This window comes from Xenopus laevis, chromosome 7S, assembly GCF_017654675.1.
Source record: "Xenopus laevis strain J_2021 chromosome 7S, Xenopus_laevis_v10.1, whole genome shotgun sequence".
Classification (NCBI taxonomy): Eukaryota; Metazoa; Chordata; class Amphibia; order Anura; family Pipidae; genus Xenopus; species Xenopus laevis.
Window position 1 is genome coordinate 108,522,556 of NC_054384.1, and position 14,266 is coordinate 108,536,821.

Here is a 14,266-nt window from a genome sequence, read left to right on the forward strand (position 1 = left end):
TAAAATGAGTGAAAATGTAAATGAGAAAATTAAAGATATAAAGAAGATAGAAATTTAAAGGAAAATATAATGTTGTAGTTATTAAAATTATAGGTCTGACATTTCTGGTGGACACTTTAAACACAAGCCCTCCAAGAGGTCCAGGAAAATTTGGGAGGAGTGAGATGACTAGATGGACTGCAGGTGCTGGAAGAGGTTTCCACAGACTAACAGTTTGAACCCAAACATTTGCTATGATGCTCAGAGGGTCATCCAGAGAGAGAAGCAGGGCTTGGCTCTGAGCATCTTTCCAGTAGCACAATGGAATTCTTAGTAGCTTGTCCCTTCTGCAAAAACTTCTCCATTCCTGTTGTGACTCAAGGAAAGTACAAGGTTGGTAGAGATGCCTCCTGAACCCCAGACTAAAGCCCTTGTTTCCCAAGTAATACCACACAAGAGAATTTGCATTTTGCTACATCCATTAGTTGTGAGATGGTTTTATCAACTGTTAATACAGTTCCTCATCTTTATGGCCCAGAGGATCCTTAGTGAGACCTCAATAAAGAATTCAGTGAGACCTCAAGACCTCATGATGAGTAGGAGGGCTGTTTGGTGCTCTACTTCGTCATCCACCTCTATTGTATCAACTGCACCCAGCGAGCTACAGACACTCTCACAATGTACAGAAACACACTAAAGTAAAACCATATTTAAATAACAAACCATATCTTTTTATTATTAGAGGTTTATTGATGATAATGAAAGTAAAATAGCTGATTGACATAAAAACAGAATGGAGGCCAGAGAAGAATGAAGAATTGAGGTGGAACTTGAGGTACCAGCGCTTCCAGCATCTCCACTTTTAATTGTAGCCATGACTGTGGCAGCCAACTTTATGGCGTTGCCTGTATTTACTCTGGTGCCGTGCTCTGTACTGTTGGTTTTCAGATCCGAGGTGACTGTCAGCTCTGTGGTTTTTGCGTCGCCGATGTTTGCCTTGGTGCAGTGCACTGTACTATTTGTCTTTGAATCCAGGTTCACAGAGCCATTGCCCATTTGGCAGAGACTTTCTGTGGCACAACCACTCAATGTAACAGAGAATGGCCCTGTATAGAACAAAATCATCTCATTACACAATGTTATTTAACAAGAAAGGAACATTATTTATAAACTGACTGTTTACCAAATCCAGGGGGAACATACACAGGACCGCTCCTGTGGCCACACCCCCTAATTATCATGCTCATTTTACAAAATTTGGCAGGTAATGAAAGTTTGAACATATTTCTGTGGTTTTTTTTTTCCAGTTATTACAGTTTTGCTAATGAAAGTGGATTGCCCTTTAAGCTGTGAGTCTAACTTCTCCCAAGGGACCTGTTATCTTATATTGTCACAATTACTTATTTGCTTATCTCGAAATTGTTACAAAAGTATCTTATCTGCAGTTGTGGCTGTTCTGGGCGCTCTGCCAAAAGCCAATTACGTTAGAAACTTTGTTTATTTTTCTGGCTGTTCAGTGCAGAGAAAAACGGGATTTTGCAGTACAAAGGAGGGACCGCGGGTTGAGCTGTCAAAAGAGGGACTGTTCCTCTAAAAACGGGACAGTTGGGAGGTATGAGTCCAGGCCCTGGAGATAGTGCCCTGGTAAGAACCAAATCCATACGTTGCTATCTTGCCATTGAGGTCCCTTTCAGTATCAAAACTTGTACAGCTTCTTTTGTATTTATAGATAGGAAACATTTACATTAGTGCCAGGGAAAACATTTTGGGGGGATTCATTGGCCCCAGTAGCACATTTTTACCATGGCAACAAATCTTCCTGTGTGCTCAGTGGTGTAACTAGATATTAATGGGCCCCACAGAACATTGTTTTTCAGGCCCCCAAAATGTCTAGAGGTTGTCTTGTTTCACCAATATTTATTTAACTTCTATATTAATGAGGACCTCATGGGGTCTCTATACCTCCTGGGTCTGCTTCCTCTATATTTACTAACGCCTTAAGAGAAACAGGTCAAAACCCCAAATATATTTTAAAAAGTTACTTTTTAAAAAATATATTTGCTTATTGTTTGGACTTTATGGTACCTGAGGTGCGAAGGGACTGAGTAAAACAATAATTCTCATCGCCGGAACATGAAACCTGATCTGTACCAAAACAGCCATTAGAGAAAGAGACACAACTTGGGCACATCAGTCCATTTAGTTTGATATCTGGGGAGTCATTCCCTGCGGAGGAAAAACAATACACAGATGAGATTGAGTTGTTTACCTTACCCCTGTGTAAAGAATAAATATATTATAAGTATGAGATCTGTTATCCAGAAACCCATTATCCAGAAAGCTCTAAATTACGGAAAGGCCGTCTCCCATAAATGCCATTTTATCCAAATAATCCAATTTTTTTTTAAAAATAATAATACTATTTAATAATAAAACATTAGATTGTACTTGATGTAATTTTGCTGTGGTGTATGCCTTCACTTTTCTAACTGTCTTATTCAAGGGGATAAATAATTATACACAGTAGTCATATCCCAAAATACCCCCAGTCCAAGGGTTGTACATAGTTAAAAAATCTTAAAAGGCAAAAATCAGGAAAGACTTAGGGGCAGATGCATCAAGGGTCGAATATCGAGGGTTAATTTTTAGTTTGAATCCTTCGATTCGAAGTCGAATTCGTAGTCGAAGGTCGAAGTAGCCCATTCGATGGTCGAAGTAGCCAAGAAAAAACACTTCGAAATTCGAAGTATTTTTTCTTCTATTCCTTCACTCGAAGTTAAAGAATTGGCCCCTTACTGTTTAGTGAAGACGGAGCCCAAATATTATAAAAAGGAAAAATACTTTAGGACATAATGTAGCCTGACGCGTTTCGTGCCAAAGGTGGTCACTTACACATAACCTATGAGTAAGTGCCCACCTTTGGCACAAAACGCGTCAGGCTACAGTATGTCCTAATAAAGTTTTTTCATTTTTATATTTGGGCTCCGTCTTCACTAAACAGTAAGTCTTTCCAGATGCCTTTTTGCCTTTTGAGCTTGTACTTGATCCCAACTAAGATATAATTAATCCTTATTGGAGGCAAAACCAGCCTATTGGGTTTATTTAATGTTTATATGATTTTCTAGTAGACAATGTATGAAGATCCAAATTACGGAAAGATCTGTTATCTGGAAAAACCCAGGTCCCAAGCATTCTGGATAACAAGTCCCATACCTGTACTCGATCCCAACTAAGATATAATTAATCCTTATTGGAAGCAAAACCAGCCTATTGGGTTTATTTAATTTTTACATGATTTTCTAGTAGACGTAAGGCATGAAGATCCAAATTACAGAAAGATCAATTATCCAGAAAGCCACAGGTCCCAAGCATTCTGGATAACAGGTAACTGGTAATTGGAGCTGAATTTTTTCATTAGAGGATTAAAGGGCACAAAACCCACACGGCTTATTGGAAAAACAGTCTTTTAGTTTTTACATGTGCCATAATGTTACACCGGGGCCCTCTGCTGTTCCCTCTGTGCAACTAGAAGGTTTAAAACTCCTGGTAGTAGGAGAGGAGCACTTACATGTGGGTTTAGGAGGAGTGCAGTTGTTGGTGGCACAACAGGAGACCGTCTGCTTTCCTTTATAGTCCTCGACAGAAAACGTCCCATTTTTCTTGCAGTCACTTTGCTGAAAGCAGGATCTTATGACACCCTTTAGCATATCTATAAACAATATATGAACATGACAATCTTAATAAGTGGCATATATGCTGGATAGGGGTTAACTTGATGGCACAGTGGTTAGTGTTGCTGCCTTGCGACACTGGGGTCCTGGGTTCAGTTCCAAGCAGGGCTCCATCTGCAAGGAGTTTATTTATTCTCACATTGATGACACATCCCTGTGTGAATGACTGTGATAGGGACCTTAGATTGTAAGCTCCATTGTCTAGGAAATAAAGGATAATAACATTTACCTTTGTTCTACAATTACCCAGCCCTGTACTAAGAAAAGCTCCTACAGTTATGTACTGAATGACACCTAAGGAGAATTATTTTATTTTTATTTATTTTTTATTTAATCTCATTATTTTCCTAATTACAACATTAGAGGCGTGTATGTAAAAGTCCTTGTTATTCCCCTGGCTTCTATGAAGGTGTAACTGGCTCAGCTCATCCAAGGGACATGACATATTACCTGTCCTGATTATCAATGAAAAATCTGAGTTTCACTCAACAATCTTGTATCATTTTCAATTGTTTTCAACCTGGATTGCCACAAACTTCCTTCCACTTTCCTGCTTTAGGGTGACAGTCACCTTCAAAACTGTCATCTCTAGGCCAGGTCAAGAGGACATGCCATATTATTGGATTTGGGACCAGACAAAAGTATTCATAATGGAATGCACCAATAATATTTCATACCTTGGTTATTGGCTGTTAATTATGTATTTTTTTATCTTCAGTGGAATTTATAATCTAAGGTCCCTATCTCATTCACACACAATGGGGTACATTTTATCAGGCCTCTATATTTTTGGAGTGTGGGGAAAAACCCCACAAAGACGAAACGAGAACAAACTCGCTACCCCCTAAGCCATAAAATAAGGAATTGAGCCAATTTAAAAAGAGAAATGAGTTCCCCACCCTACAGAACACCAATACTGAAATGTTTGTACAATAACAACCTCTAGCATACATGCCTATTGGTATGGTCCATGTACCTGAGGCTTTTAGGAAGGAAGTACCACAAACTGCTCCTGGGGGACACTCCATACTTTTCCCTCTGCAAGATGTTGAAGCCAACTCAATACAAGCTACACATGAAATACAGTCACCTGCAAAATAAATCCATCTGTTATTAATAAAGCCTGAAAATTGGAGCCATAGCATCGTCATAAATACTATGATAAATGAAAAAGGGCAGTTAAATGTGAGAGTATACATTATTCTGTGCAGAAAACCTTTTTGTATATTTGTATCTATACATGTAGGAATGAGCTGCCATATCGGTTAGTAGGAAGGGTATAGTAGGAGGGAATAGCTGTATATTTGTATTTATCCATAAGGGTAGAAATGTTTATTAAAAAATTAAAACATTAACAAAACAAGAAATCAACTTTCCACAGGAAACACGTTCTTTTACCCAGATTCCCAAAGTTTAATTTTAAAGTATAAGTAAACTTTTAAAATACATGAATTCTAAGAACTTTTGTAATTTGCATTCATTATTTTTTTATTTTGCATTCCAAGATATTAAGGGATACATGTACTGTTAATATGAATGAATTTTGTTACAACAGCGCCACCTGCTGGTCAGTTTCCCACCAGTCTGACCAGCAAGTAGTCAAGGAAGTTGTCAGGAGAAAGAAAGAGGCTGCTCTGATGTTCTTCTGCTTAGGAATAAAATTAGAAACCTTTCTCAAATCTAACCAGGAGATGGCGAAGTTCTACCAAAATTCATTCATTCATGTACTGCTGCATCTTTAGCAACCAAATTCCTAATGTCCACATACCCTTCCCTCTCATAGGAAGATAAATGCTCCCAACTTGAGGGAACCCATTGAACGATTTTGCCATATAGCCACATCATTAAACCCTTCCAGCCTGACCCTCTGTCAAGGATTGGGTAGGGGGCGCTGTGGAGGCAGAGGATGTAGGTTGAGTCCTTAAGGCAGGGGCTGTAAGGCTGGACATGGAGAGGAGGGACAGAATCAGGATGAAGAGGACGATGAACTGGAGCAGACTGGACAGGTCAGGACAGAGCAGGAACAGAACTGCAGGGCAAGACAGAGCAAGATGCAATAGGCAGGTAAGGCAAGGAAGAACAAGACAAGGATCAAGGGAAAAGGCGAGGGCTGGAACCCAGCTAGGGGCAATGTCATTGGTGGTGAGGAGGGCTGGCCTTATATAGGGCAGAGTCAGCCCTGATTGGATGACTCTGGAGGTCTCAGGATCAAACTCCAATAGAGCCTGACACCCTCCCTGAAAGATATGCACTTTTATATAAATCCATCTTGTTCTGTCACCTGGATTAAAATGGATAAAATCACTGGGCAGGAGACCCATACTACTTTATTTTTGATATTTTTGCTCCTTTGTTTTCATTGCTGTGAAGGGTCGATAAACCTGTAACTCACCCTTAAGAATCACAACTACTAACAAGCATTCTTAACTGCAAGATCTAGGAACACCTTTAAAACGATACCACCCCCTGCTGGCTCTTCTACAATTTACCCAAAATGTGTTCCTTTCTGCCAATCCCTTTCAGCACCAAAAATTTCTGCTTTATTTGTCAATCTTTTCTTTAGCAAGAAATAGATGTCAGAATCTGCTTTCTCTAAAAAATACTGTAAACATATTTCTTTGTTTTCACTTCTTCCTGCTGCCATTTTTCTTTGGGCCTCTTTTTAGAACGTCTCTTTACTTTTTTTCTTTTCAATTTCTTTTTATTGAATTTTATAATAATCCAGCATCAAACATTTAATGCGGTAAGTTGACAAGATTTTGGAATGAGTAATGAAATAAAGAATTATAAGCAAGACTAATAAATACCAGTAACAACTAGTAGTAATTAAAAATGAAAAATGAAATAAAATAACTAACATAACTACCAAGTGGCCAAAATAAAAATTTGTATCAACTATAATTTTAAATACACTTTAAGTACAAAAGAATTTCATATACAATCTTTACAGGTAACAATACCCTATTGAATTTCAACTTTTTTCCATATAAAGTCAAAAATAAATAGCTTTTTTGTTACTTCTAATGTCTCTTAATAAACAGACCACTTTGTCTTCAATTGTTTTCTTAACTGAAGGTCTCCTATTCTATATCAAACAGCGTCTTGTAAACATAGATTGTGGGGTCAATTTAATTTTAATATTTGTTACCCTATTTATAAATTCCTGAATACTATCCCAAAAGATCTTAATGAGAGGACATGACCATAGGTAATGAAAAAAGTCAACACCATAAGTTTTACATTAAGAACAATAAGGCTCTTTTCTAAAATCAAGAAATTCACAGAACATTGTGTTATATCCCAGATGCAAAAATCTAAAATGTTGGTCCCTCCAGGATTCTGATTAAATATTTTTCTTATAGTTTTGTAATCTTTTTAAAAGATCTTTAGACGTGATCTTAATACCTAAAAAAGAAGACCATTTTTCCCCTGAATGGTTCAAGTGATTATAATCCTTGCGGGACAAGAGTAATTGGGATATTTGATATTAGGGTTCTCCAACAGAATTTGCAATGAATTATAAAAATTATGTTTAAAAAGGGAAATAATATGCCATTTTTCCAATAAATTAATGCCTCTTTTTAGTTGAAAATATGTCAACTTATCTATTTTTTCTAAGTGATAAATTTCTTTGAGAATATCCCAATGAAATATCCTGTATCGGGATCTATTAAATGTCTGATTTGAGAAATTCCTTTATTCTCCCATCTCTGTATTATTTGATTCCCATCTGTCTTGGGAAAGCGTCCCAAGAAAAATGGGGATGCAAAAGGAGAAATATTATAATTAATATTTAATTTATAAGGTTATAACTGTATCCCTATGTAATGGATTATTTTTCATATCATTAGATTGATCTGACCAATTCCTATGGAGAGAAGAAATAATGTACGTTTTAGATTCTGTTTTTAATTCCAAATCAAGATTATTACATTTTTCTTTACTTGATAACCATTCAGTTAAGTATCTAGAAATGGAAGCTAGATTAAATTTACGAAAATCCAGGACCGCAAGACCACCCTTTATTCTTTTGAACTACTTAGTTTTTCTTTTTTTTTTTCAATTTGTCTTTTTATAGAGAAATTTTTCATACTTAATTTTTATAATGAAATTATTGGTTTCTTTTTCTGCCATAAAAAAATATTTAGGGCTTGATCTAATTTTCTTATATCTTCATGCTTTAAAAGAAAAGGGAGATTTAAAACAGGGTAAGACATCTTTGGGAATATTAGCATTTTAAAAAATGCCACTCTCCCTAATAGACTAAGAGGGCAATTCATCCATTTGTTACACAAGGAAATCGTAGACCGGACTAAAGTGGAATCATTTAAGGAGTATAATTTAGATAAATCCGATGCTACTGAAATACCCAAATATTTTAGCTTTCCTGAAGGTAAATTTATTTTAAGATCCTCAAGTAATTGTTTTGATATAGAACTAGAAATATTTAAAATACCAGTTTTATTAAAAGTAATTCTATATCCAGAAAAAGAACCATAATGTCCAAGAAAATTAAGCATATTTTAATAGATCTAGCAGGATTAGTGGCCACTAGAAGAATATCATCCACATAAGATAGAGTTTGGATGACGTTGTCATTTATTACTAAACCTTGGAAAATATCTGTAGAATGGAAGGGGCACATTTACTAAGGGTCGAATATCGAGGGTTAATAAACCCTCGAATTCGACCCTCGAAGTAAAATCCTACGAATATCGAATTTGAAGGATTTACCGCAAATCCTACGATCGATCTAAAAAAAACCTTAGAAAACTGATGAGGAAGGTCCCCATAGGCTAACATTGTACCTCGGTAGGTTTAAACTGTATGTAGTCGAAGTTTTTTTAAAGAGACAGTACTTTGACTATCGAATGGTCGAATAGTCGAACGATTTTTAGTTTGAATTGTTCGAATCGAAGTCGTAGTCGAAGGTCGTAGTAGCCTATACGATGGTCAAAGTATCCAAAAAAATACTTCGAAATTCGAAGTTTTTTTTACTTCGAATCCTTCACTCGAGCTTAGTAAATGTGCCCCTAAGTATATAATCAATGGCTCCATTGAAATATTGAACAAAAGTGGGGACAAAAGGCATCCCTGTCTATTTCCTCTAAAAAGATTAAGGGGCAGATGTATCAAGGGTCGAATTTCGAGGGGTTATATTCGTCGAAATTCGACTGAGGAATAGAATCGAATAGGCAATTCGGGCGAATTTACTCGCTGGCGAATAGTCGAATGGGCGAATATTCGCCCGGCGAATAGTCGCACGATCGAATATTCGATCGAAGCATTTTCATTCGATCGAATGCCTTTTTATTCGATCAAAAACTTAGAAAACAAGCCTATGGGACTTTCCCATAGGCTTTTAAAGCAATTTGGTAGGTTTTAGTGGCGAAGTAGGCAGTCAAAGTATTTTTAAAAGAGCCAGTACTTCGACTATCGAATGGGCGAATAGTCGCAGCGTTTTTGCCCTCGATCTATTCGAATCATTCTACTCAGGCGAATTTACGCCAATTCGATAGTCGAGGAGCACAAAAAACTACTCGGAATTTTTTTCCCTCAATTCATTCACCCGAGCTTGGTGAATGTGCCCCTTAATGTTTCAGAACACGCCCCAGAAACTATAATCTTGGCTTTAGGGAAGGAATAAACCTGCCTCAGCAAAGTCATAAATATAAAGAAATGGGAACTGGCACTTATATGACAGTTTCACCCACTGTAACCTACAGCCCTTTAATACCCCTCTGAATTGTGTCTGTAAGTTTCCCTACTATTTAGACTGTAAGCTCAATGGGCTCCATTTGTCCTTTTGTCTCCTTTACACTGAGTGTAATTATATTTTATATTTATGTGTATTGTATTTCTAATAATTTACTTATTGTTACTTATTATTGCAGCGACCCCTTGTTTGTTACTAATGATTTATTGTTCTGCTGTACAGTGCTTTGCCCTAGAGGAGCGCTATACAAGTAAAAATATACATACATTCAAATATACTGTACATACATTCTTATGGATGTTGACTAATTTTTTGGATTGTGATTTGCCGCTTTCAAACTAATATACAAATTTTCCTTGTAAGTCAGTACCACCGTATAAAATATTGCATGTTGCTAAGACAGAACTAAAAGCAATGCCCTGTAGGAGGATAATAATATTCTGTGGCATGAATAATCCCTGTAATGTTCTGCCCATAACACTACCCATCTCCAGGGAGTGCCACTCCAGCTCTAATGGAGACCCTCACTATCCCTCTATAGCCCTACTACTCATTTCTACATAGAATTCAAAATCCCAGCAATGTCCTTATAGAAGAGCACAATCCCCTTACCTGTTGGTACAAGAGCTGAGAGAACACACAGGAGCCCCACAGCCGATCTCATTGTGAGCAGGTTCCCCAGTCTCCACAAACACATGTGACCTGACATTATGGCATCTCAGCCTCTAATATTAAATTAAAGTTTGGTGTGGCAGGGGCGGGAGGTGTTTGACTCATAGAAATAAAATTTAAATATAAACTATATCTGGGTTGGACCAACCTTTGGATGATGAAGCCTTACGATACACGTACTACAGGTTACATGCCAGTGTTACTGACCTGTTATATAAGCAATCTGTGCTACAGGTTTTGGTGTTCGGTTTCACTTTACTTTTATATGCCATAGTCACTGATACTCAGGAGTCTGTAAGCATTAGAAACAGCTGTTCTATTACAGGTATGGATCTATTATCCAGAATGTTTGGGACCTGGGTTCTTCCAGATAAAGGTTATTTCCATAATTAAGAGCTTCTAAAAACATTTTAACCTGTAGGACTGTTTTGCCACCAATATGATTTTATATAGGAATTGGATCCATTACCCAGAAAACTTAGAGTTCCCATATACTTTATTTTATCCAAATAATCCAATTTTTTTTCTCTGTAATAATAAAACAGTAGGTTGTATTTGATCCCAACTAAGATATAATTAATACTTAATACTTACAAGATCCAGACCCAATCATTCTCCATCATCCATCTCAATCTTTCCAAACCCCTAATCTTTCATTTCTCTCAGGGCAACAAGGGGAAGCTTTTGGGAAGGGTTGTACAGGGTGCCAATCATCCCAGATCTGCGCACATTTAGATCTGCTGCCAACCTCTCCATAGACTCTCTAGAATCTAGCTGTTTGATCAGATGTTGAATGTTAGCAGTCTCTGATTGCTTCCAAGTTTGTGCTATCAAATTAGCTGCAGCATTGAATATGTGTAGTGATTTTTTCGAAAAACAGACGCCGGCGTCAAAAACGGGCGCTGGCGTCGAAAAAACGGGCGCCGGCGTCAAAAACGAGACGCCGGCGCCGTTTCGCGAATTTTTCGCCATTTCGTGAATTTCGCGCGAAATTCGCGAATTTTTCGGCGAAGCGAAACGGCGCAAATTCGCCCATCACTAAATATGTGGAACAATAGCTTTCGGTTTAATCCAGCAAGATGTTGAGGGTAAAGTTGAAGAAGGGCTAATTGAGGCTGACAAGGTAATGTGTAGCCCAGTCGATCCTTCAGGAGATCGAAAACTGCTGACCAGAAAGGTCTAACAACGGGGCAGTGCCACCACATGTGCAAGAGTGTCCCAATTTGCCCACATCTTCGCCAACATTGTGGGGAATACTGTGGGTTCATGGTCGCAATACGCTGTGGGGTGAAGTACCATCTGAGCGTAATTTTGGTGTGCGTTTCCACATGATTGGTGCAACTGGTGGCTCCCTTAACTGCAGCTAAAAACTTGCACCATTGTTGCGGAGAGATCTGGGGGCAAATTCACTAAGGCGCGAAGCGCCGAACGCTAGCGTTATTTCGCTAGCGTTTGGCATTTTCGCTACTGCGCAAATTCACTAACGAACGCTGGTGTAGTTTCGCTAGTGTTACTTCGCAACCTTACGCCAGGCGAATTTTCACTAGCGACGAAACTATGCAAATTCACTAACTTGCGCAGTGTACTGAACGCTACCTTTTACGCTAGACTTCCTTCTCCACCTCAGACCTGGCGAAGCGCAATAGAGTAGATAGGGATTGTTTCAAAAAAAGTCAACATTTTTTCCCAAAAAACGCTGGCGTGTTTTCTACATGATGGCTGATAGGCTGAAAAAGATCGAAAATTTTTTGGGGCTCCCCTTCCTCCCCCTACATTTCCTGACTCATGGCAACTTACCTAGACAGTGGGCACATGTGTAGGGCAAAATAAAAATTTTATTTGCTGATTTGAAGGTTTTCTAGGCATTTGTAGTGCAGATACGCATTCCTCCATTGAAATTTGAATTTCGCGCCGTATGCAAATTAGCCTTCGCTAGCGCAACTTCGCTTTATATAGCGAATCAACGCTAGCGCAACTTCGCAAACTTAAGCTACCCCTGTGCGCAACTTTGCATTTTTGTGAATTTGCAAAGCGCTGGCGAAAATTCGCCTGGCGAAGTGCGGCGAAGTGCGGCGAAGAGCGGCAAAGTTGCGCCTGGCGCAACTTCGATTCTTAGTGAATTTGCCCCCTGGAGTTGGAGCTCATCCTTCCATTTCAGCATGTATGAAAATTTAAAATCCTCAGGCAGCTGGAGTTGTTGCCGATAGCAGTCCGAGATAATTCCCTTACCGTTCCATGCTTTACCACACAGATGTGCCATTCCAGTACTGTAACTTGCGTCAGCAGCTTTCGAAGAATGGGATCTCAACAGATGACATATTTGCAGGTAAGCATAATACTGGGAGTGCGGTAATCCAAAACTTATAACCAGATCCTCAAACCTTTTCAAAGTATTTGCAAAATACAATTGACCAACGTTATGTATCCCTCGAAGCTCCCAAGAATGAAAATTGACATTCGGAATAAGATATTTCAATGCTGCAATAGTAGGCAAATTCACTAAGCGCCGATCGCTAGTGTTACTTCGCACCCTTACGCCAGGCGAATTTTCGCTAGCGACGTAACTACGCAAATTCACTAACTTGCGCAGTATACTGAACGCTACCTTTTACGCTAGACTTCCTTCGCCACCTCAGACCAGACGAAGCGCAATAGAGTAGATAGGGATTGTTTAAAAAAAAAGTCAAAAATTTTTCTAAGTCCCAAAAAACACTGGCGTGTTTTCTACATTATGGGTGAAAGGCTGAAAAAGATTGAAAAAATTTTTGGGGCTCCCCTCCTTCCCCCCTACATTTCCTGACTCATGGCAACTTACCTAGACAGTGGGCACATGTGTAGGGCAAAATAAAATTTTTATTTGATGATTTGAAGGTTATCTTGGCATTTGTAGTGCAGATACGTATTCCTCCATTGAAATTTGAATTTGGCGCCGTATGCAAATTAGCCTTCGCTAGCGTAACTTCGCTTTACATAGCGAATCAACGCTAGCGCAACTTCGCAACCTTACGCTACCCCTGAGCGCAACTTCGGATTTTAGTGAATTTGCAGAGCGCTGGCGAAACTACGCCTGGCGAAGTGCGGCGAAGTGCGGCGAAGTTGCGCCTAGCAACCATAATGTCCCATACATGCAGGGAGAGCTGAGTAGCTGGCAGCAGGGTCGAAGGCCTATTGCACCTAGGAAGCCAAAACAGCTGAACCAGATTTTTGTATGTGGCAAAGCCGGTTTCCAAATCCACCCAATTTCGCAAACCTGGGGGGGAGTGTGCACGGACCACTGTTTCTAATATGGTAGCTAAATAGTACATTTTTATATTAGGAATTCCCAATCCTCCAACATTTTTAGCGTACTGGGAGCAGCGAAAGGCTATACGCGGGGGCTTATTGGCCCATATATATTTATTAATGGTGCATTGTATAGCAGGGCTAAATTGTGGGGGAAGTGCTATATGAAGCGTCCTAAACAAATAGAGTATTTTGGGCAGGATGTTCATTTTGATTGACACGATTCTAACTAGCCAAGACACAGATTCCCCCTTCCACCTAAGACATTCAGCTTCTTCCAATCTAAGAAGTGGCTGTTAATTCAATTTGTAGATGTTGACAGGATCCCTGGGCAGTTTCAAGCCTAGATAGTGCAAATAGGAGTCTCTCCATTCGAAATCATACGTTTGTTTATACCCTTGTAGGGAAAGATGCGGGATGTTAAATGGAAGGGCCTGGGATTTAGATTGATTATTTTTAAACCAGGAAACTGATTGGAACTCCAGGATTTCCTTGAATACATTAGGGAGTGAAATCGGGACATTCCTTAGGGTAAGTAAAATATCATCCGCGAACAACCCTATTTTGTGTTGTTCGGCAGGGGTCGATATTCCCATGATATCTGGATTATCTCTAATTTTAGAGGCCAACGGTTCAACCATCAGTGCAAATATGAGGGGGGACAAGGGACATCCCTGCCTCGTACCATTCGATATCTGGAAGGTGTCCGATAGGGCCCCTGCCGTGGATACTTTAGCAGAGGGGTTGGTGTACAAAGGGTGTACTGCTTTTAAGAACGTTGGACCTAATTGATAGTGTCTAAGAGTTTCGGCCATATATTCCCAATTGACCCTATCGAACGCCTTCTCCGCATCAAGCGACAAAACCAATGCTGGGGTCTTCTGTG

The 14,266-nt window shown here is 39.1% G+C and overlaps 1 protein-coding gene across 1 annotated transcript; it reads right to left on the reverse strand.

The window, feature by feature from the left end:
• Window positions 1-708: 708 nt before the first annotated feature.
• Window positions 709-10,128, reverse strand: LOC121396618 (phospholipase A2 inhibitor subunit gamma B-like). Its single transcript, XM_041571738.1, has 5 exons — window positions 10,039-10,128; window positions 4,687-4,800; window positions 3,548-3,688; window positions 2,065-2,205; window positions 709-1,085 (listed from the first exon to the last, which is right to left on the reverse strand). The coding sequence occupies exons 1-5, from the start codon at window positions 10,121-10,123 to the stop codon at window positions 718-720; spliced, it is 849 nt and encodes a 282-aa protein (XP_041427672.1). The 5' UTR covers window positions 10,124-10,128; the 3' UTR covers window positions 709-717.
• Window positions 10,129-14,266: the final 4,138 nt, after the last annotated feature.

Coding starts and splice junctions, on each gene's coding strand:
- LOC121396618 (XM_041571738.1), bottom strand. CDS start 10,123: ATGTGTTTGTGGAGACTGGGGAACCTGCTCACAATGAGATCGGCTGTG. Junction 3,689..4,686: donor TTCCTTCCTAAAAGCCTCAG/GTACATGGACCA, acceptor TATTGTTTATAG/ATATGCTAAAGGGTGTCATA. Junction 1,086..2,064: donor TCAGTCCCTTCGCACCTCAG/GTACCATAAAGT, acceptor TGTTCTATACAG/GGCCATTCTCTGTTACATTG.